The 24,135-nt window shown below is 43.7% G+C and overlaps 1 protein-coding gene across 1 annotated transcript in view; it reads left to right on the top strand.

Moving 5' to 3' along the window:
• Positions 1-21,735, top strand: part of NSFL1C (NSFL1 cofactor) — a 30,725-nt gene extending 8,990 nt beyond the window's left edge. The window contains exons 2-9 of the mRNA XM_060771864.2: positions 676-773; positions 4,877-4,951; positions 12,866-13,031; positions 13,334-13,426; positions 14,793-14,902; positions 15,079-15,216; positions 20,880-21,044; positions 21,169-21,735. Coding sequence (XP_060627847.1) covers positions 676-773; positions 4,877-4,951; positions 12,866-13,031; positions 13,334-13,426; positions 14,793-14,902; positions 15,079-15,216; positions 20,880-21,044; positions 21,169-21,331 — 1,008 coding nt within the window. The 3' untranslated portion in view covers positions 21,332-21,735. The remainder of the gene's footprint in view (positions 1-675; positions 774-4,876; positions 4,952-12,865; positions 13,032-13,333; positions 13,427-14,792; positions 14,903-15,078; positions 15,217-20,879; positions 21,045-21,168) is intronic.
• The last annotated feature ends 2,400 nt before the right edge of the window (positions 21,736-24,135 follow it).

Below are 24,135 nucleotides of genomic sequence, written 5' to 3'. Positions count from 1 at the left end.
CAGCACAGCAAGTGTTATGTTGGCAATTTCTTCCTGGATGTTGGTCTTCAAATCTTGTAGGGTCCTTGGACGGTTCACGTAAACACTGGATTTCAAAAAACCCCATAGAAAAAAATCACAAGGGGCCAAATCTGGAAAGCGGGCTGGCCACTCCAAATCTGCTCGAAAAGTAGGCCTCAGTGGCAAAAGCACACTCCTCACTGTTCCAACGCATGATGGCAACTGAACTGTGTCAGGACAAAACTTTATACTCCCGCCTCTCGAACGAGACCACTAGCACTCCGCTACGTCTTCAACCGACTGAATGGTGCGCATTTTAAAAAAGGAAGTTATGCTGCTGCACCCTGTATAATGGTTGCATTTTGCATCCCAGGTTTCTGGGATCTATGCTGATTCATGACACTAGAGTTGGAAGAACCACAAGTTCCCTGGTTGGTTTCCTCCCACCTTTTGTGGCCTTCATATTTTCTTCACTGGGGTATAAAATTTCCCAAAGCATTCTTGAAAATGCTGGAGACCAGCCCAGTTTTATTTAGCAGGATTTCCCCAAGGGACTGTTTGCTTGCTGGTGTTGTTTGGGTGGTTTAGGTGTTGTTATGGGATGATTAAACGTTGCGTTCCTGTCCTTTTGGATGGTGCCATCTCTCAGAAGCTGCTGTGAATCCCTCCTTTCAGATTGCCTTGGCCAGTTTCTACGAAGATGGAGGGGATGAAGACATCATTACTCTCCCTCAGCCGGCTCCAAGTTCTGTTACAAGAGGCACCACACCCAGGTAAGAACAACTGGCATGCCTTCGAGCACAGCTGTATTACACACCTTTATATAGGTGCCAGTTTCCAGAAGGAGACATGATAATTGTTGCTTTGGAAAGCTCAGCTGGAGATCTCTAATAACCATTGAACTACAATTTCCCTGAGGGTGACTTGTGGAACAATACTGGTAAACCAGAACAGTGAAGTTAGATGTGCATTTTAAGCCATTTGAGACTGAGCATTCATTAAGGCTGACTGCAAAGTCATTGAAGTGCTGCAAAAATAGATGTGCTGTACTTTTTATAGTAGAGCGGAGTAGCAAAACATACCTCGTACAGGCTAGCTCTGGGTATAAATAGATGTTTTGTGGACACTTTTGTACACTTTGTATTTGTGTCCTTCAGGATATGCCATGATATAGTTTGCATTTAGGTTCAATCCCAAACCCCAAATATTCTATTGCTGGGATGGTCCCAGGTTCTGAATCTGGGAAGAATTCCTCGCTGGGACTTTGTGCAGCTGATGCCAGGGACAGGAGACAGAATTGGCACAGAAAAGATCCTGTCTTCTGTCTGGGATGACTCAGCATGACCCTGTTGTGAACTGCAAAGTTAGTTTCTTTTTTTAAAATGGTGTGCCATGTGACTGGATAGGTTTGTTGTCTTAGGTTTGCATTTTCACTGACTCGGATGTCAGTGAAATATTCCACACCTGGAATATTGTGTCCAACTCTGGGCACCACAATTCAAGAGAGATATTGACAAGCTGGAATGTGTCCAGAGGAGGGCGACTAAAATGATTAAAGGTCTGGAGAACAAGTCCTATGAGGAGCGGCTTAAGGAGCTGGGCATGTTTAGCCTGAAGAAGAGAAGGCTGAGAGGAGAGATGATAGCCATGTATAAATATGTGAGAGGAAGCCACAGGGAGGAGGGAGCAAGCTTGTTTACTGCTGCCCTGGAGACTAGGACACAGTGGAACAATGGCTTCAAACTACAAGAAAGGAGATTCCATCTGAACATGAGGAAGAACTTCCTGCCTGTGAGAGCCGTTCAGCAGTGGAACTCTCAGTCCCAAAATGTGGTGGAGGCTTCTTCTTTGGAAGCTTTTAAACAGAGGCTGGATGGCCATCTGTCAGGGGTGATTTGAATGCAATATTCCTGATTCTTGGCAGAATGGGGTTGGACTGGATGGCCCATGAGGTCTCTTCCAACTCTTTGATTCTATGATTCTATGTAGAGAGCTTTGCAAAAGCATGGAAGAGCCAAACAATGGTGAGCAAAATAATGGCTCCTGGTCTCTTACTGAAGCAATTTTCTGGAATTCTGTCACAACCTTTCGAGCAGTAGCCTAGCCTCATTTTTGGTGCTTACTGAGCTTAAAGAGATGGTTAAGACTGCATTACAGGGATTTAATAATCATCATCATCATCTTTATTTATACCCCACCACCATCTCCCCAATGGGGACTCAGGGCGTCTTACATGAGGCCAAGCCCAAACAATATATTACAACAAAATAAAATGAAAACAATAAACAACATCATAATTACATAAACATGAATGCATAACAATATAAAATAACAGTAAACACAATCACAGCGACAATGGGCATGCTACATGTAATGATTTCCTAGGATGTCCTCTTTCTTTCCCCCGGATAAGTGAAGTGCTACTTAAGGAATGCTTGGGATCATGCTGAAACCTACCCCTCTGACTCAGGGCCCGGCCTGAATTGATTGGATGTGTCAGAGGTCTTTGCAAGATGTAAGCACTCCCTCCTTCAATGAGTGCATGCTTCATAATCACAGGCAAATTAGTAGTTACTTGTAATATACGTGAATCAGATCCTGAACATGTATGAGATACACATTATTAATTTAATTAATTTACTAGATTTATACCCTGCCCTTCTCACCTCAGAGGGGACTCAGGGTGGTCTTACAACAGACAGCAATTCGATGTCATCCACACATATATTAAAATAAACAATTACAATTATTGGGTTGTTGTAGGTTTTTCTGGGCTATATGGCCATGTTCTAGAGGCAATTATAAACCCCCAGGGGTGAGAAAGGCAGTATTTATTTATTTATTTACAGTATTTGTATACCGTTTTTCTCACCCCAAGGGGGTTTATAATTGTAATTGTTTATTTATTTTTAATACATTTTTATTGAACATTTTGGGAACGAAGATACATGGAAAGAGGGGGAATATTTAGAAAGAAGATAGAACAGTAGGAAAAGCAATCAGAAAGAACCACTACCCAAGGGAGAGAGAAAAAAAGAGCACCAAAAATGCAAAAGTGCAAAAATACAAAAGTTAAGAAATAAAAATAAGATATATAATAATAACAAACAAAAAAATAAATAAAAAGGAAAAAAAATTGAAAATAAATAAATAAATTGTCTCTTGACTTCCATCCAGCCTTCTGCGGGACTTCTATTTTTGTAACTTACATATACGCTATATTAAAGATGACAGTTCATGCTTCTACAAAAAGCGAGGCTATGGATCAAAACTTCTTGTAACTTCCCTTCATGTTAGATATCTTAATGTTTATTTAAAATATGTTTTTTCATATTCCTTTATTTTTGACCAGTCTGTAAATTTAATCGGGCTCCCCGAGTTCTTTTTTAACAAAAATGTTAACTTGTCCATGTCCTTAATCTTATTTTAATATATGTGTGGATGGCATTGAATTGCTGTCTGTTGTAAGGTATATAAATACTGTAAATAAATAAATAAAACATAAATGATTAAACATCAATTACAATCACGCCATCCAAATCATAATCCAGGGCCATTCCATTTGTCAATCGTATTGATTCATAATCACGTATTTCACTGTTCCAAATTAGTTGTCAAAAGCTTGGTCCCAAAGCCACATCTTAAGTTTTTTCCTGAAGTTCAGGAGAGAAGGGGCTGATCTACTATGATCCTTTTGGTGCCTGGTCAATATTCAACTTTTAATCATCCTTTTGACCTTTGTTTTACATGCCGTTTAGTATAGTTGCTGTGGTGGCATCATTGCAAAGGGAAAAGAGGTTTGGGATTTTCAATGGATCACATTTGAGAAGGGATCGCTGTTTATCCAGTCCTTCCCTTCCTGGATTCCAGCCTTTCATGCAACTCTAGAAGATGAAGTTGCACAAAACGGTTGCAGCCCATCATATCTATCTGAACGCATCTCTTCCTACGAACCCTCCAGGAATTTGAGATTGTCTGAGGAGGCCCTGTTCTCGATACCGCCTGCTTCGCAAGCACGTCTGGCAGGGACGAGAGACAGGGCCTTCTCTGTGGTGGCCCCTCGACTGTGGAACTCCCTGCCTAGGGACATTAGATCAACCCCCTCCCTCCTGACCTTTCGGAAAAGAGTAAAAACTTGGCTCTTCGAGCAAGCATTTGGAACCTCCAAATAAATAGACAAACTTGAATTGGAAAATGACCCAGGAACGGCCCAAGATGATGGAACGGATAAGGAGTTGAATGAGAGAAATAGTTTTTAGCTTTTAATATTGTTATTATGTACTGTCTTTTGTCTAATTGCACTATAATGGTTCTTTTGCTTATCAATGTATGAGAGAGGAGATTCCATCTGAACATGAGGAAGAACTTCCTGACTGTGAGAGCCGTTCAGCAGTGGAACTCTCTGCGTGTGGTGTGGTGGAGGCTCCTTCTTTGGAAGCTTTTAAACAGAGGCTGGATGGCCATCTGTCAGGGGTGATTTGAATGCAATATTCCTGCTTCTTGGCAGAAGGGGGTTGGACTGGATGGCCCATGAGGTCTCTTTCAATTCTTTGATTCTATGATTCTATTTTTATGGCATCGAATTGTGCCGATTGTGCACGCCGCTCTGAGTTGCCTCCGGGCTGACATGAGTGGGGTAGAAATAATTCAAATAAATAAATAAAATCCCAGGTTTTCGCATCTGTGCACCATGTGGCATTCAGATCCTTTCCTCTTTTTAAAACCTTTGTTTCCTATTGCTAGCATCACCTAGCAGGAATCATAGAATCCTGATTCTGTGGAGCAGGCTTTACGATATTGAGAAGGGATGGCATGAGGACAAAAGAGCACGTTAGCAGAAGGTGGACTCATTTGGCTTTTCCTTTCTTCTCCCCAGCGACCACCGGGTGACATCATTCCGCGATCTTGTCCATGCTCAGGAAGAGGAGGAGGAGGAGGAAGAAGGACAAAGGTTTGTTGCTGGTTGAATGCCCAGATCTCCATCTTACTTATGGGAAGAGAGTGAGACGAGGGAGAAAGATCTGGCTTTGTCTCTGGCGACACATTGATGCTGAGGCTGCTATAGAAATGGTGGTGTTGGGCGGGCCGTGGCTGTTGGAGCAGCTGTTGGAGTCTGTCTCTTGAAGGGCATGACCTTCCCTGCCTTTGTCTGAGGCCCTTTCATTCCAGGCCTTGCATAGAAAGTGGCTGCGCTCTTCTTCGCCTCGAGCAGGAGATGGCATTATTAGTCGCCTTCTTCTGTACTGAGATCCAGATAGATATCCTGCATCAAAAAAAGCTAGTCATTCTCTGATCTGCAAAATGCTTTTATTTCAATTTTCATTCAGTGTTCATTTACTCTGGGTTGTAGGTTTTTCAGGCTGTATGGCCATGTTCCAGAAGCATTCTCTCCTGACATTTCACCTGCATCTGTGGCAGACATCCTCAGAGGTTGTGAGCTCTGTTGGAAACTAGGAAAATGGGGTGTATATATCTGCGGAAGGTCCAGGGTGGGAGAAAGGAGCTAGGTGTGAATGCTTCAGTTGGCCACCTTCAATTGGCCACATTTCCGTATACGAACCCACACAATCTCTTTGTTCCTCTGGAGAGGCCCTGCTCATGATCCCACCTGCATCGCAAGCGCGATTGGTGGGAACGAGGGACAGGGCCTTCTCGGTGGTGACCCCACAACTCTGGAACTCCCTCCCAAAGGACATCAGGCATGCCCCAACACTGGCAGTCTTTAGAAGGAGCTTGAAAACATGGATGTTCCAGTGTGCCTTCCCAGGTTAAGGAATCCCAAATGCACTTTACAAGACAGTTAGAATTGTCTGCACACCCACTTATCTCTAAAATATCCATCCTATTTCACCTGGACATAGCCAGCATTTTTTTAAAAAAACCCATTACATTTGGCCCTGCCACAGATTTTTAAATGCATCGTGATATTTTTGTTATTGTTTTGCTTTGCTATGAGTTATTTATTGTTGTATTGTTGTTGTTGTGTTTTTTGTTTCTGATGTATTTTGGGCTGAGCCTCTTGTAAGCCGCACCCACCAAGTCCTGCGGGCGATGGTAGCAGGATATAAATAAAGGTTTATTTATTTATTTATTTATTATTATTATTATTATTGATAAGCATTTGATGGCCTGACAGTTTTTAGGTGTGGCTTGTTACCCTCCCCCACCCTGGACCTTCCACAGATATATAAATCCAATTTTCTTAGTTTCCAACAGACTTCACAACATCTGAGGATGTCTGCCACAGATGCAGGTGAAACGTCAGGAAAGAATGCTTCTGGAACATGGCCATATAGCCTGAAAAACCTACAACAACCAATGATTCCGGCCATGAAAGCCTTTGACAATACACTCATTTACTCTGTTCACTATTTATGCTGCTTATTCTAGTTTTGCTAGTTAGGCAGGGAGCGAAAGATGTCCATTGATCAGGGGCCTCTACTCAGGAGCGGAGGAGAAGAAGGGTCTGGAGAGCAAGCCCTATGAGGAGCAGCTTAAAGAGCGGGACAAGTTTAGCCTGCAGAAGAGAAGGCTGAGAGGAGACATGATAGCCATGCATAAATATGTGAGAGGAAGTCATAGGGAGGAGGGAGTGAACATGTTTTCTGCTGCCTTGGAGACTAGGACGCAATGGAACAATGGCTTCAAACTACAAGAAAGGAAATTCCATCTGAACATTAGGAAGAACTTCCTGAAAGTGAGAACTGTTCAGCAGTGGAACTCTCTGCCCTGGAGTGTGGTAGAGGCTCCTTCTTTGGAAGCTTCTTTTTTCAAATAATCTTTATTGGTTTTAAAAATTACAGATACAAAATACATTTTTTCTACAATAATAAGAATAAAAATAAGAAGAAGAAAAGGTGATAGTGGGGGTGGGGGGAAAGTATTAGAAAGTAATTAACTTTAGGTAGAGTGAATAGAATTATAGTTTAGATGGTTAAGACTGAAGAAAAGAAAGAAAAGTAGGTGTATTGGGGAGTGTAAAAATGACAGGTAATGACAGTGAGGAATATAAAGCAGATAGAAAAAAATATAGTATTTTGACTTCTTGATATCTTCTATGAGTTTTTTCCCTTTCCCTTCTCTTTTTCCTTCTTTATTCCTTCTTGTCTTGCTCTCCCTCTGCTCGTATTGCCCTCCTTATTCCTTTTTTAAGTGATTATTTTCATGTATTGTTGAAGGCTTTCATGGCCGGAATCACTGGGTTGTTGCAGGTTTTTTGGGGCTATATGGCCATGGTCTAGAGGCATTCTCTCCTGACGTTTCACCTGCATCTATGGCAAGCATCCTCAGAGGTAGTGAGGTCTGTTGGAACTAGGAAAAAGGGTTTATATATCTGTGGAATGACCAGGATGGGACAAAGGACTCTTGTCTGCTGGAGCTAGATGTGAATGTTTCAACTGACCACCTTGATTAGCATATAATGGCCTGACAGTGCCTGGAGCAATCTTCTGTTGAGAGGTGATTAGATGACCCACCAAAAAAAATCCAACAAATGCTACGTTCAGCAAAGGACAAGAGGGATCCTCTCACTTCTGCAGGAGTCTACCGTGTACCATGCAGCTGTGGACAAGTCTACAGAGGGACCACCAAATGCAGCAGCATTGCCCAAACACGAATCAAGGGACATGAAAGGCACTGCAGACTACTTCAACCAGAGAAATCAGCCATAGCAGAGCACCTGATGAACCAACCTGGACACAGCATTTTATTTGAGAACACAGAAATGCTGGACCACTCTCACAACCACCATGTCAGACTACTTAGAGAAGCCATTGAAATCCACAAGCATGTGGACAATTTCAACAGAAAGGAGGAAACCATGAAAATGAACAAAATCTGGCTACCAGTATTAAAAAAACTCAAAAATTACAACAACACAACAACAGAGAGGAAACAAACAAGGACATCTAATCACCTCTCAACAAAAGTTTGCTCCAGGCACTGTCAGGCCATCAAATGCTAATCAAGGTGGTCAGTTGAAACATTCCCACCTAGCTCCAGCAGACAAGAGTCCTTTGTCCCACCCTGGTCATTCCACAGATATATAAACCCTTTTTCCTAGTTCCAACAGACCTCACTACCTCTGAGGATGTTTACCATAGATGCAGGCGAAACGTCAAGAGAGAATGCCTCTAGATCATGGCCATATAGCCCCAAAAAACCTACAACAACCCGATTATTTTCATGTTCTTTTCTTTTGTTAAGACCTGGTTGTTTGAGCAGGCATTTGAATAGGCAGTGTAACTAATATAGAAATATGGAACATTTGGATGATGAGACTGGATCTTGATTTTAACTCTGAGACGACATGAGATGTTATGATGTTTATTGATTGTTATGATATTATTCTTTTAACTTGTTTTTAACTTTTTATCATGTTTAAGGATTGTGTTTGCTTTGTTAACCGCTCTCAGTCGCCCTGAGGGCTGAGAAGAGCGTTATACAAATATAGTAAATAAATAAATAGTTACTTTTTTCCAGTCTGTGTCTGCCTTTGGCATACCCTTCTTTTTAGATAATAAATATGTCAATTTATCCATATTTCTTATGTCTAAGATTTTTGTTAGCCACTTCTTTGTATAATCTTTATTAAATTTCCGATTTACATTTAAAATAAGAGATATGTAGCCAAAGCTGCTAAAAAGTGTGAAGTGTGATAGCTGAGAAAGTCCCGAAAAGAAATGTGATGCCTGAAGAAGAGAGAAAGAGGGGATGGAGAGGACAAAGAGAGACAAGAGGGGAAAAAAGAAGAGAAAATAAGAAAAGAGAAATGAATAAGAGTAGATTTAAAGCCCAAAGCTTAATTAAAAGTGAGAGTAATAGTTGTTTTCGACTTCCTGGGATCTTCTAGAGGTCTGCTCTGCCTTCTTTCTCCGCTTCCTTTTCTTTCAATTCTCTCCTCAACTTCTTTCTCCTTCTCTTCCTTCCCTCTTTCTCTTCCTTAATTAGATCAGAATCTTTTTATTCCTTTGTCTAAAATAATCCATCACTTTTTCCCAATTCGTTTCTTTCATGTTCATTCCTTTACTTCTTGATATTAAGAAAGTAAGTCTATCCATGTTCTTAATTTCCAAAATTTTTGTCAGTCTCTCATTTTTGGCTGGTATTTCCTTTTGTTTCCATCTTCTGGCATAGCAAATCCTTGCTGCCATTGTTATCAAAAAAAGAATTTTGTCTGAATTTATTTCTATTTTTAATTCATGCATCTCTAGTAAGAAAAGTTCTGCCTTCCATGGAATTTTGATTTTTAAAATTTCTTGTAATTCTTTTTGAACCCCTTTCCAATATTCTTTTGCCTTTTTACAGGTCCACCAGATATGAAAGTATGACCCTTCTTTTTCCTTGCACTTCCAACAATTTGCGCTGGTATTCCTATTGCATTTCCCTAATTTTTTCGGTGTCATATACCAGCAGTGTGCGGTCTCCAGCCAATTTTCCTTCAGATCAATGGCGTAACTGTATTTTAGTTTTTCTCTCCAGATTCTTTCCCATTCCTCGTCTTATGTTTCTTCTAAGATTTTCATTCCATCTCTTTTTGTAATTTTTGTCTTCTTTAGATTCCAATTTCTACTCTAGCAGCTTTTTATATATCTTTGTTATTAAATTCCCTTGTTAGCCACTTCTTTGAAAGCTTTTAAACAGAGGCTGGATGGCCATCTATGATTCTATGAGGGGTCTCTTAGCTCCTCACCCCAAAACACAGGCTCCAGAAATGGCCATTGGTTCCAGTCAGGATCTTGTGAGGAAGAGATTCAAAGCAGCCTCTCAGAATTAAACACCCTCGTGATTGTGTTGTTGTGTGCCTTCAAGTCATTTCTTGGCTGGATTTACTTGAGAAATTTCCTGTTCTTTAAAGCTGAGAGACAGTGATTTGCCCAAGGGCGCACATGGCTGAACAGGGATTAGAATCCTACTCTCCTAGAGTCCTAATCCATTCCTCAAGCCAGTACGCTTATATCACTTTGGACTCTTTGAGTAGCTTTGCTATTTGAGCTTATCCAAGAGAGAGTTGACTTGATAAGGAAGCTACTGCTAAAGCTGAGGGGTCAATCTGGCATGTTGGAGATAACAGCCGTGCTTCCCTCTTTGAAACAAGATCGCTTAGCCTTTGAACTACAGCCTGAATCCAGTTGAGTGTATCTCCTGTGTCTTGCCTCTTGTCAACTGAGCCGGTCAGCAGAAGAGAGCTGCCTATAGAGAGCTATGTTGAAGCAAAGGCCTAACAGCAGGTCATTCTTCTTGTTTGATGGGCTGTAAATGCTTGTGAGTGCTGGTCACCTATGGAGTGAAAATAAAGCAAAGGTGCATAAATTTTTACAGGTTTTGTGCTTTATAAATCTTTCATAGAATCCTAGAGTTGGAAGAGACCTCATGGTCCATCCAGTCCAACCCCATTCTGCCAAGAAGCAGGAATATTGCATTCAAATCACCCCTGACAGATGGCCATCCAGCCTCTGTTTAAAAGCCTCCAAAGAAGGAGCCTCCACCACACTCTGGGGCAGAGAGTTCCACTGCTGAATGGCTCTCATAGTCAGGAAGTTCTTCCTCATGTTCAGATGGAATCTCCTCTCTTGTAGTTTGAAGCCATTGTTCCGCGTCCTAGTCTCCAGGGCAGCAAAAAACAAGCTTGCTCCCTCCTCTCTGTGATTTCCTCTCACATATTTATACATGACTTTCAAGTCTCCTCTCAGCCTTCTCTTCTTCAGGCTAAACATGCCCAGCTCCTTAAGCTTCTCCTCATAGGGCTTGTTTTCCAGACCCGTGATCATTTTAGTCACCCTCCTCTGGACACATTCCAACTTGTCAATATCTCTCTTGAATTGTGGCACCCAGAATTGGACACAATATTCCAGGTGTGGTCTAACCAAAGCAGAATAGAGCATGGGGAGCATGACTTCCCTAGATCTAGACACTATGCTCCTCTTGATGCAGGCCAAAATCTCATTGGCTTTTTTTTTGCCGCCACATCACATTGTTGGCTCATGTTTAACTTGTTGTCCACGAGGATTCCAAGATCTTTTTCACACGTACTGCTCTCGAGCCAGGCCTCATTGTCCCCCATTCTGTATCTTTGCATTTTGTTTTTCCTGCCTAAGTGGAGTATCTTGCATTTGTCCTTGTTGAACATTTTGTTAGTTTTGGCCACTAATCTCTCTAATCTGTCAAGATCGTTTTGAATCCTGCTCCTGTCCTCTGGAGTATTGGGAGTATCCCTCCCCATTTGGTCCCTTCTGCAAACTTGATGATCCTGCCTTCTAACCCTTCATCTAAGTCATTAATAAAGATTCAGATGTTAGGTGCTAAGAATGAGGAGCAGGAGGGATCAGGATTTGTTGTGACTACACAACAGTACAGAAAAAAAGTACAAAAAGTGTTGCTTTTTCATGCCTTCATTGCACTCCTTGGAACTAGGGTTACCCACTTGCAGAGTTCTAATATGTTAGACCAGCTCAGATATAAGTAAGAGTAGACCTTCCGCTTTAATGGGGGTTAGGGTTGCAGATCCCTCACAAATGTGGGAAACTGAATTAAGAAAAAGTATTTATTTTTTTATTTTTTTTACCTGTGAGAACACTTGGTCCTCCAGCACAATTCTGTGATTTCCCTCGACTGTCAGTTGAACATAGAATTGAATTAGAAGACCCACAAATGGTTAGAAGAGTGTTCTTTTGAGGAATCTCTAGGTCTTCCAGAACGATTCTGTGGTCAGTTTCTACTTGAAGTTGATCGAAGGGTCACCTTAGAGGCTCTACAGATTCCAAAAGAGAACATTTTAATCAAATCTGTAAAAGTTCAACCTGCAAATGTGGAGGGCTGTCTGTACTTGCATATAAAAATGCTCCAAGTAATGTCCTCATACTGCCTGGTGGAGAAGTGTGGCGATGATGTGGGTCCGTTGTCTTCTCTTCTTCTTGAGTTTTAAATTGTTGTTTTTATATGATATGTGTTTTACTTTATTGTATTGTATTGTATGTATTCTTAATTCCCTCTTTTAAGCACTTGGTGCCATATGCAAGCCACCCTGGGCCCCTTCAGGGAATGTATTCTCGAAGGCTTTAATGGCTGGAATCACTGGGTTGTTGTGAGTTTTCCAGGCTGTCTGGCGATGTTCCAGAAGCATTCTCTCCTGACGTGTCACCTGCATCCATGGCAGGCATCCTCAGAAGTCTGTTGGAAACTAGGAAAATGGAGTTTATATATATTTCCCCAGGCAGTAAGAAGCCAGACCTTGAAACTACTAGGCCATTTAAGGCTAATCAAGGTGATCAATTGAAACATACACAGCTACCTCAAACAGATAAGAGTTTTTTTCTCTCACCTTGGACATTCCACAGATATATAAACTCCATTTTCCTAGTTTCCAGTAGACCTTACAACCTCTGAAATTTCCTGCCATAGATATTTATTTATTTATTTATTTATTTAACTTGTATACCGCTACTCCCAATTTGGCTCGCAGCGGTTTACAGAAGCAGATTAAAACAATACAATTAGCTTTAAAAATAACAATAACAAATCAATAGATGGCGAGAACAGGCATAGTCCGGGTTGTTCACCCATCAAAAGCTTGCCGGAAAAGAAAAGTTTTACAGGCTTTCTGAAAAGCGAATATGTCTCGGATGGTTCGAATTTCAACTGGCAAGGCGTTCCATAAATAAGGGGCCACGATCGAGAAAGCTCTATGCCTAGTAGATGACAAATGGTAAGTCCGGATGTTGGGGACTGCAAGGAAATGTTGGTTACAGGTGAAATGTCAGAAGGGAATGCTTCTGGAACATGGCTATGCAGCCTGGAAAACTCACAACATCCCTTTGGGACGATGGAGGCGGGGTACAAGAATAAAGTTATTGTTATTATTATTCAGATTTTACGCTGGAGGCTCAGAACGAAGTGGGCAGCAGATTGTTGGCCCGCCCAGGAAGAAGAGTCCCAACGAATTGGTGGAAGACTTGTTCCGAGGGGCCAAAGAACATGGAGCCGTGGCTGTTGAGAGGACGGCCAAGAGCCCTGGAGAGGGGAGCAGGGCAAGGGTGAGCATGGAGCGGGGGGTGGCAGGTTTGGGGTCTGGTGGGAGCAGTAAAAACTGAGGTGGGGAGCCTCATTTGGTCTCTGAGCTGTTTCAGCAGCTCCCAAGTCTGTGTCCTCCAGCACTGTGCTTTTCCCCAGTCAGCGACTGCAGATAAGAGCAGAAAGATCGCTTCCTTTCTGTGTTGTGCAGTTTTGCTGTTCTCTCCATCTTTTTTTTTTTTTTGAGAGAGAGAGAAGCAAGTCTTTGGGTTTGTAAATCCGCTTGGCTTCCTCCAACTCTTCAAGGCTGTTTTCTTCCTTTCAGCCCTTTGCCGGCGGGGGGTATCGCTTGGGAGCTGCTCCTGAGGAGGAGTCTGCTTATGTGGCAGGAGAGTCAAGGCAGAATGCAGCCCAAGATGTGAGTAGTTCTGAACCGAAAGGTATAGTTATAGTATTGTCTTCCAAGGCTCCCATTCAGGGCCTTTCCACACAGCTCTATACCCCAGAATATCAAGGCAGAAAATCCCACAATATCTGCTTTGAACTGAGTTATCTGAGCCCACACTGCCATATATCCCAGTTCAAAGCAGATTTTGTGGGATTTTCTGCCTTTTTTTGTCGTATCAGGAGCAGCTTGAGAAACTGCAAGTCGCTTCTGGTGTGAGAGAATTGGCCGTCTGCAAGGACGTTGCCCAGGGAACGCCCGGATGTTTTGGTGTTTTATCATCCTTGTGGGAAGCTTCTCTCATGTCCCCACACGAGGAGCTGGAGCTGATAGAGGGAGCTCATCTGCGCTCTCCCCGGATTCGAACCTGCGAGTTGTCGGTCTTCAGTCCTGCCGGCACAAGGGTTTAACCCACTGCGCTACCGGGAGCTCCTTTTTTCTGCCTTGAGATTCTGGGATATAGGGCTGTCTGGAACGGCCCTCTGAGAATCCAAAATCAAAGAGTTGGAAGAGACCACATGGGTGTTGCACCCCAGGTCAGGAAGAAGCCCTCTGACTTTAAAACACATCACACGAAGAGTGAAGAAACAAATATTTTATTGAAGCTTAGTAAATAGCCAGAAGAAATAAATGCTTGTAAGAAAATAAGGTAGTTCCAAAAAAGTAATAAGTCCATAAAAGGCACTGCACACAAGATATAAAAGCAACCCAAGACAGCATTTATCCAGACAGGAATCAACAGGATGAGAAGACAATCCAAAAGGCTAAAAAAAAACTCCACAGGAACAAGACCCTTTGAACAAGATTTCCATGGCACATGAACTTGATTTCCAAACGATGCCTGATCTAACAGGTCTTCACTTGAGGCAAACTTTTATCCCGAAACTCGGGAATTGGTTTTGCTACCCCCCACATTTACCCCTTATCAGCCAAAGCCTTTCAGAGCGACATAAACACTGAGCTTGCTGTCGATCTTGGCTAATCTCCAGCCACCTATTCTTCAGCTCCCTATCTGGCTACTAATTAAAATTCCCAGGTGTCAGAGTGTTTTCCAAACCCAAATCTTGAGAGCTCACAGAGAGAGGGAGTGAACCATCATTGCTAGGCCTAGCAGGGATATTCTCATGAGAAACTGCCCTTTGCACTGGGGCCTCTCTGAAAATCATTGACCAAACCATCTCCATCTTGCACCTCAGCCTCAGCACCATCATTTCCCTTCTCAGGATCCTGAAACACAAACACAGGCTGATTCCCAACAATGGGCCATCTAGTCCAACCCCCTTCTGCCATGCAGGAAAAGCACAATCAACGTGTTGGAAATGTTTCTGTTTCTTTGCAGGTCCATGTGGTCCTGAAGTTGTGGAAGAGTGGGTTCAGCCTGGACGGTGGTGAACTGCGGAGCTACCAAGACCCGTCCAATTCCCAATTCCTGGAATCTATCCGCAGAGGGTAACAAATGGGGAGTGGGGAGGTGTCTTATCCCAGATGTTTGAGGCCGGGGCTGTCATTCCTCACAGTGAAGCTGAGCAGAAGATGCTCCATTTGGTTACATGATCCAGAAAGGTTCGTTAGGTGGCTTGGCCTTGGGCCTCGAATGAGCCTCTTTCTTCCCTTCCTTTTGCCAGGGAGGTCCCTGCGGAGCTCCGTCGGTTGGCGCGCGGCGGGCAGGTGAACCTGGACCTGGAGGACCACCGCGATGAGGATTTTGTGAAGCCCCGAGGGACCTTCAGAGCTTTCACTGGAGAAGGGCAGAAGCTGGGCAGGTGAGGAGTTGCTGTACTTAAGACTCTTTCCTCCGTGTGTTTGCACATACAGTGGAACCTTTACTTAAGAGCGTCTCAATTTAATAGAGTTTTGAATTAACAGCCGTCGCTAGGCCTTGTTTCACTTTGACATAAGAGCAACATTTTGAGTTAAGAGCTAGTGCCAGAGGGAGTTCTAGCACCAGAGTACAGGGCTTTGGGGCTTTGAGGGAGGAGCCTCCGTGCCTTGTACTTCGTGCTTTTTGGGAGATTGCTGTCTGCTTTGCTCTTGTCCACTTTGAGGAACTTGGGGTTAGGGGTTTTTTTTTGTGTCAGAAGTGTGGTGTGAGAGAATTGGCTGTCTGCAAGGACGTTGCCCAGGAGACACCTGGACGCGTTACCATCTTGTGGGAGGCTTCTCTCATGTCCCTGTGTCATGAATGACTTTTCAATGACTTTAAAGCATAGGCTCTTTTTATTGCAATTTCCAGTGTGAGAAGATAGATCAGATTACAGAAAACATTTAGACAAAGAATGACATTGGACATACAGATTCTATGCAATTACATTGGATTTACAATTACATTGGTTAACAAACAACCAAAGGGGAATTACGTTTTCACTCAACATTCACACACATGTACACGCATTCATCCACATGCATCCAAATATTACCATACCATTTTCTCCCTCCTTGGAGAAGCACCTGTCAGGCCAGACCCTTATTTCCTTCAGCCTGCCAACATATAGTTCCAAAACTTCCATAATGTCAAAACTTCAAAATGTCGAAATGCCAAAACCTCTTTCCCTAAGAACAATGAGAAGGACCAGATCTCTGTTTTCCATACAGCAGAACTTGACTCCCTGCACAAAATCTAAGACTCCAAAAGCGCACTTCTTCCTCTTCCCTTGAGAAAGAAGCCCCAAAGTGACCAGACTGCAAATGTGCCATTCTCCAAATACACCATCTCTCTCCTTCCCATGGAGCAGAGCATGGCGGGTGGAACAGACTCCTCAGGTCTGCCACACTTTGAGCATTATTAGACTGAGTCTTTTATAGGAATATTCTGCTGATGAAGTCCCAAAGTTGTAAATTAATAATAGGCGTCTTCCATCCTGGATCCATCTCAGTTTCCTGGCCAGATATTGACTCTTCTTGATTGGTGTTGACAAACACAAGGCTTGTGTGTTGACTTCCTTCTTAACATAAGGAATGTTGCAAACATTTCCTTAACTTGAAAGAACCATTGTCAAAGTTCTTATCCATTCTCATTAGCAACTTTCCAGCAAGCAGGTAGTTAGTCATTGCAGGCCTTAATATTATACTGGTGTTTTCAAAATTATTAACTCCAACCACACATCCTTCCATTCCTCCATTTATTCCCACGCATCATATTAAATTCATATTTGTCAAATCTGCACATTGAATTTATTGTGACACCTGCATGGGAAGCTGGAGGTGACACAGGAGCTCACCCCATCTCGCAGATTCGAGCCACCAACCTTCAGGTCAGCAGTTCAGCCAGCACAAGGCTTTAACCCATTGTGCCACCATGGCGCATGCTTTGGGTTAGTTGATTTTGTGTGGTTTTTATTCCTGGCATGTTTGGCTTCATGAAGAGAGCGAGAGAGTGAGAGTAAGGGAGGGCGGCTGGAATGATGACAGGATGAAGAAGAAAAGTGTGCTTCTGGGTTCTTGTGCTTCCTGGCCACAACTTTGTGCTTCTACCATTTCAGAGTTGATCTTTCTTTATTATTGTTCCATGTGAATATGCATTTATACATTACTTGTTATTTATAAAGTACATTTTCTTATTTCAAAACATGTAACAAAAAAATTGGTGTTGGAATTTTAGGAGGCTGAAATGGATTAATAGCATTTCAAGGGGAATATTCGCTTTGAGAAAATTGCGATGTGAGTTCTCGCTCATGGAAAAAATTAAACTGAAGGTATCACTGTATCACTCGAGCCAGGCGTCACCCATTCTGTATCTTTGCATTTCATTTGGCAGAAAAAAATGAAATGCAAAGATACAGAATGGGTGACGCCTGGCTCGACAGCAGTACGTGTGAAAAATATCTTGGAGTCCTCGTGGACAACAAGTTAAACATGAGCCAACAATGTCATGTGGCGGCAAAAAAAGCCAATGGGATTTTGGCCTACATCAATAGGAGCCTAGTGTCTAGATCTAAGGAAGTAATGCTACCCCTCTATTCTGCTTTGGTTAGACCACATCTGGAATATTGTGTCCAATTCTGGGCACCAAAATTCAAGAGAGATATTGACAAGCTGGAATGTGTCCAGAGGAGGGCGGCTAAAATGATCAAGGGTCTGGACAACAAGCCCTATGAGGAGCGGCTTAGGGAACTGGGCATGTTTAGCCTGAAGAAGAGAAGGCTGAGAGGAGATATGATAGCCATGTATAAATATGTGAGAGGAAGCCACAGGGAGGAGGAGGGAGCAAGCTTGTTTTCTGCTTCCCTGGAGACTAGGACGCGGAACAATGACTTCAAACTACAAGAGAGGAGATTCCATCTGAACACGAGGAAGAACTTCCTGTGAGAGCCGTTCAGCAGTGGAACTCTCTTCCCCGGAGTGTGATGGAGGCTCCTTCTTTGGAAGCTTTTAAGCAGAGGCTGGATGGCCATTTGTCAGGGGTGATTTGAATGCAATATTCCTGCTTCTTGGCAGAATGGGGTTGGACTGGATGGCCCACGAAGTCTCTTCCAACTCTTTGATTCTATGATTCTAAGTCTTTAACCCATTGTGCCACCATGGCGCATGCTTTGGGTTAGTTGATTTTGTGTGGTTTTTATTCCTGGCATGTTTGGCTTCATGAAGAGAGAGAGAGAGAGAGTGAGAGTAAGGGAGGGAGGCTGGAATGATGACAGGATGAAGAAGAAAAGTGTGCTTCTGGCTCTTTGTGCTTCCTTGCCACAACTTTGTGCTTCTACCATTTCAGAGTTGATCTTTCTTTATTATTGTTCCATGTGAATATGCATTTATACATTACTTGTTATTTATAAAGTATATTTTCTTATTTCAAAACATGTAACAAAAAATCGGTGTTGGGATTTTAGGAGGCTGGAACGGATAGCATTTCAAGGGGAATATTCGCTTTGAGAAAATTGCGATGTGAGTTCTCGCTCACAGAACAAATTAAACTCTGAACTGAAGGTATCACTGTATATGGCTGTCCCTCCCAGTTTATTAGCCATCCCTTCCAATTGGGTATCATCTACAAAACCGAACATCATGCCACCTATCCCATCATCCAAGTTGACTAGCCTTGAATGACGCAAGAAAGAACCCTGTGGCACCCAAATAGTCACTTATCTCCAGGAGGGAGAAAAGGGAGCCACTGATAAACACCCTTTTGGTTCAGCCAGTTAACTCAAGCATGGGCATTTGTGGGAGTTGAAGGCCAAAACACCTGGAGGGTCCAAGTTTGCTCATGCCTGAGTTGACCAGTTCCCAATCTGCCTCACAGTAATGTCGTCTAGTCCAGAATTTATTAGCTTTTTGTTAGAATACTGGAAGGACGCATAGGTAGCCATTAATAGACAAACGAATCAAATATATGTAAGTAATTGGAGCCTCCTCGTATAGAGCTATGTATCTCTGAATTCCAGTGGTCTGGAGCATAGGATTCTTGAAGGCATATGATATTTAGCAGTTGGAAGTTGGATACCAGACTTTGGTCTGATACAGCAGACTTAAGAAGGCTGAGAGGAGATATGATAGCCATGTATAAATATGTGAGAGGAAGCCACAGGGAGGAGGGAGCAAGCTTGTTTTCTGCTTCAATGGAGACTAGGACGCAATGGGGCAATGCCTTCAAACTACAAGAGAGGAGTTTCCATCCGAACACGAGGAAGAACTTCCTGACTGTGAGAGCCGTTCAGCAGTGGAACTCTCTGCCCCGGAGTGTGGTGGAGGCTCCTTCTTTGGAAGCTTTTAAACAGAGGCTGGATGGCCATCTGTCAGGGGTGCTTTGAATGCAATATTCCTGCTTCTTGGCAGAATGGGGTTGGACTGGATGGCCCAGGAGGTCTCTTCCAACTCTTGGATTCTATGATTCTAAGAGAGACCCCTTCCTCATCTGCGTCAGTTCTACTTTCCTGTCTTTCATGATGAAATCTCCAGACATATAAATGCTGAAATGAGGCAGGGCCGTGTATTTCTGCATATTTGCTTCCTAGGTTTGCTTAGCCATAATTAGGAATGCAAAATATATTACGCTTTTCTGGATGAAAGTGATATTGTTGAGTGCAAGACTCAGCATCGGCTCTGAAAGCCAGAAATATCCCAGGTCAGTCAGAGAGCGAGAGGATCATGTTTCAGGTCCGTCGTTCTGGCAGAAGTTGTGCTCTTGCAGATTTCATTGCAGTAGTCTGATGGCTCCTTCCTAAAACCAAACCCTTGTTGTTTTTAGTCTCACAGCTGAGTGTGCGACATGACACATCTCCATTAGACAGTTTGCATTGAGAACTAGGTGCCTCGTGTATTATTTCTTTTAGTATTACTCCAGAGTTGTAGTCCAGTTCTCCACCACAACACCACCACAACAGCAATAATTCTACAGTGCAGACTAAGCATGGGAAAACTTTGGTCCTCCCGGTGTTTTGGACTTCAACTCCCACAATTCCTAACAATTTGTTAGGAATTGTGTGGGAAGTCTGCCCCAATTCTATCGTTGGTGGGGTTCAGAATGCCCTTTGATTGTAGTTGAACTATAAATCCCAGCAACTACAATTCCCAAATGAATGTAATTTTCATGCTTCTTGGCAGGTGGTTGGACTGGATGGCCCATGAGGTCTCTTCCAACTCTATGATTCTATGATTCTCTTCTGCAGGCTAAGTATGCCCAGCTCTTTAAGCCGCTCCTCATAGGCCTTGTTCTCCAAACCCTTGATCCTTTGAGTTGCCCTCCTCTGGACACATTCCAACTTAGAGTCAACCTCTGCCTTCAAATGTGGTGCCCAGAATTGGACTCAGTGGGATTCCAGGTGTGGTCTGATCAAGCCAGAGACTTGACTTTCCTGGATCGATCGATTTATTTATTTGTTTATTTAGGGCATTTGTAGCCTGCCTTTCTCAGCCTTACGGCGACTCAAGGGGGCTTACAAACATTGGCAGAATTTGATGCCATACATTCATAAAGTGAAATTTAAAACATTCAACCTAATATTATAAAAACCATAAAGGTAAAGGTAAAGGTTGTCCCCTGACATTAATTCCAGTCAATTCCAGTCTGGGGGGGTGGGGGGTGCTCATCTCCATTTCTGAGCCAAAGACACCTCCAAAGTCATGTGGTTGGCATGACTGCATGGAGCGCCGTTACCTTCCCGCTGGAGCGGTACCTATTGATCTCACATTTGCATGTATTTGAACTGCTAGGTTGGCAGAAGCTGGGGCTGACAGCAGAAGCTCACGCCGCTCCCTGGAATTGAACCTGCGACCTTTTGGTTAACAAGCTCAGCGCTTTAACCCACTGCGCCACCATATAAACCATTAAAAACATATAATCACCAGTGTCATCCTGTCTAGACAGTAGATTCCTATTGATGCAGGCCAAAATCCCATTGGCTTTTTTTAGCCAAAGAGATTTTGTAGTACTATATATTTCTCCCCCTTTGAAGTACCATTAAAGCAAACCTCTGTTCTCCCCTTTTTTTCTCAGCACCGCCCCCCAAGTGATGGGCTCAGGCTCTCTGGCGCAGCAGGCCGAGAACGAAGCCAAAGCCAGCTCTTCGATCACCATTGACGAGTCTGAGCCCACCACCAACATTCAGATCCGACTTGCTGATGGTGGGCGTCTTGTGCAGAAATTCAACCACAGTCACAGGTAAGCGGAACAGGTCAAAAGCTTGGTGCTGTTTTCAGTATATTTTTTCCAAGGGGTGTCTTTCCTATCGTCTTGGAGTCTGGACTCGGCTAAATGCTCATGCCTCTCTCCTTTTCCTGGACAGGATCCGTGACGTCCGGCTTTTCATAGCGGACGCCAGGCCGGCGATGGCCGCCACCAGCTTTGTCCTCATGACCACGTTCCCGAACAAAGAGCTCTCAGACGAGGACCTGACTCTGAAGGAAGCCAATCTCCTCAACGCCGTCATTGTCCAACGGTTAATATAAGGGGACCCTCCTCTCCGCCCACGCCGTATCATAGCCCCCCCGCGTGAGGCCCAGCGGGGATCCGTGGCGTCACGGTCGGGTCGTAGCACTGGGTTCGAAGCTCTTGGGTTGGACTCTTTAGTTGCGTTTCCCATGGTTTTTTGTTTTCTTTTTTTTCTTTTGTGCTGATCCATGGACTTTAAAAACAAACAAAAAAGGCAAATTAAACCAAACACAGACTTTTTGCAACGAGGAGGGTCCTCGGCCAGGTACCTTCTTTCACAGACGGCCGTGTTGCTGTCCTCAAGGAGTGGCAAAAGGGTGAAGGATGCGTCACGGCCTTCCTCCTCTTCCTCCTCCAAGGGCAGCCACAAAATTATTCCCCCTCTTTGATGTATTAAATAAAGCGAACCCCTAAACTGGGACCTCTCTTCTCTCTTGCTCACCGAATACTGTGAGGTGCTTCATGTTGGGCTTGATTTATTTTATTTATTTATTAACTTTATTTGTACCTCGCTACCTTACTTTGCTAACAACAAGGCAGCAGGAGACGACGGGATCCCAGCTGAACAGTTTAAAATCTTAAAAGATGATGCTGTCAAGGTGATGCATGCCATTTGCCAGCAAATATGGAAAACACAAGAATGGCCATCAGACTGGAAAAAATCAACTTATATCCCCATACCAAAAAAGGGAAATGCGAAAGACTGCTCAAACTTCCGTACAGTGGCCCTTATTTCTCATGCCAGTAAGGTAATGCTCAAGATCCTGCAAGGAAGACTCCAGCAATACATGGAGCGAGAGTTGCCAGATGTTCAAGCTGGGTTCAGAAAAGGCAGAGGAACAAGAGACCAGATTGCCAATATCCGCTGGATAATGGAGAAAGGCAGGGAGTTTCAGAAAAACTTCTGCTTCATTGACTATTCTAAAGCCTTTGACTGTGTGGATCATAATAAATTGTGGCAAGTTCTTGGTGGGATGGGCATACCAAGCCACCTTGCCTCTCTCCTGAGGAATCTGTACAAGGACCAAGGAGAGCAACAGTCAGAACTGACCACGGAACAGGAGACTGGTTCCAGATTGGGAAAGGCGTACGGCAAGGCTGCATCCTCTCACCCAACCTTTTTAACTTGTATGCAGAACACATCATGCGAGGATGTGCGGGGCTGGATGAATGCAAAGCTGGGGTGAAAATTGCTGGAAGAAACATTAACAACCTCAGATATGCAGATGACACCACCCTGATGGCCGAAAGCGAGGAGGAGCTGAGGAGCCTTCTAATCAAGGTGAAAGAAGAAAGCGCAAAAGCCGGGTTGCAGCTAAATGTAAAAAAAACCAAGATTATGGCAACAAGAATGATTGACAACAGGAAAATAGAAGGAGAAACCGTGGAGGCCGTGACAGACTTTGTATTTCTAGGTGCAAAGATTACTGCAGATGCAGACTGTAGCCAGGAAATCAGAAGACGCTTACTTCTTGGGAGGAGAGCAATGTCCAGTCTCGATAAAATAGTAAAGAGTAGAGACATCAGACTGACAACAAAGATCCATTGCCTAGTCAAAGCCATGGATTTCCCTGTAGTCACCTACGGATGTGAGAGATGGACCTTAGGGAAGGCTGAGCGAAGGAAGATCGATGCTTTTGAGCTGTGGTGTTGGAGGAAAGTGTTGAGAGTGCCTTGGACTGCGAGAAGATCCAACCAGTCCATCCTCCAGGAAAGAAAGCCCGACTGCTCACTGGAGGGAAAGATACTAGAGACAAAGTTGAAGTCCTTTGGCCACATCATGAGGAGACTGCAAAGCCTAGAGAAGACAGTGATGCTGGGGAAAGTGGAAGGCAAAAGGAAGAGGGGCCGACCAAGGGCAAGATGGATGGACGGCATCCTTGAAGTGACTGGACTGACCTTGAAGGAGCTGGGGGTGGTGACGGCCGACTGGGAGCTCTGGCGTGGGCTGGTCCATGAGGTCACGAAGAGTCGGAGACGACTGAACGAATGAACAACAACCTTACTTACTTACTTACTTACTTAGGCGATCCCTCGTTGGACGAGTAAGATGGTCTTCCTTGATGACTATTTTTGTGGGTTTGTAGGTGGCACTGGAGCCCTATTCTTGACCCACATCTTCTCCCATGGTGAAGGCATTGGTTTCCAGGTGGAAGGCGGTCCCGGTCGGGGTTGGCTTGACGCGCCTTCCTCCTGGCACGTTTCTCTCTTTCACCCTCCACTCGTGCCTCCTCGAATTCTGCAGCACTGCTGGTCACAGCTGACCTCCAGCTGGAGCGGTCAAGGGCCAGGGTTTCCCAGTTCTCAGTGTCTATGCCAGAGTTTTTAAGGTTGGCTTCTCCCCAAGGGACTCGGTACGGCTTACATGAGGCCGAGCCCAAACAACAACAATACAAGCAATAAAACAACAATACAAGCAATTAAAAAAACATAGACAATAACAAAGAACATTATCAATAAAATAACACACAATTAAAAACAGAGGGGAGGCCAAATGTAAAGTTAAAATTGGAAATATGCTGGGACATGAACGGAAGGTGATACTGGTGTTTGTGACAGGGCAAAAGAGCAGACTTAGAAGATGTAAAGTGCTTTGGAGGACAAAGTGCTATGGGATCATTATTCCGGGAAGCCACGTCTTCAAGTTCCTCCTGAAGACTGCCAAAGTTGGAGCCTGTCTGATGTCTTTAGGGATTGAGTTCCAGAGTCGAGGGGCCACCACTAAAAAGGCCCTCTCTCTCGTCCCCACCAATCGCGCCTGCGATGCTGGTGGGATCGAGAGCAGGGCCTCCCCGGATGATCGAAGAGATCGTGCGAGTTC

Source organism: Anolis sagrei, chromosome 4, assembly GCF_037176765.1.
Source record: "Anolis sagrei isolate rAnoSag1 chromosome 4, rAnoSag1.mat, whole genome shotgun sequence".
NCBI classification, from domain to species: domain Eukaryota; kingdom Metazoa; phylum Chordata; class Lepidosauria; order Squamata; family Dactyloidae; genus Anolis; species Anolis sagrei.
This window is presented reverse-complemented; position numbering and strand designations above follow the sequence as displayed.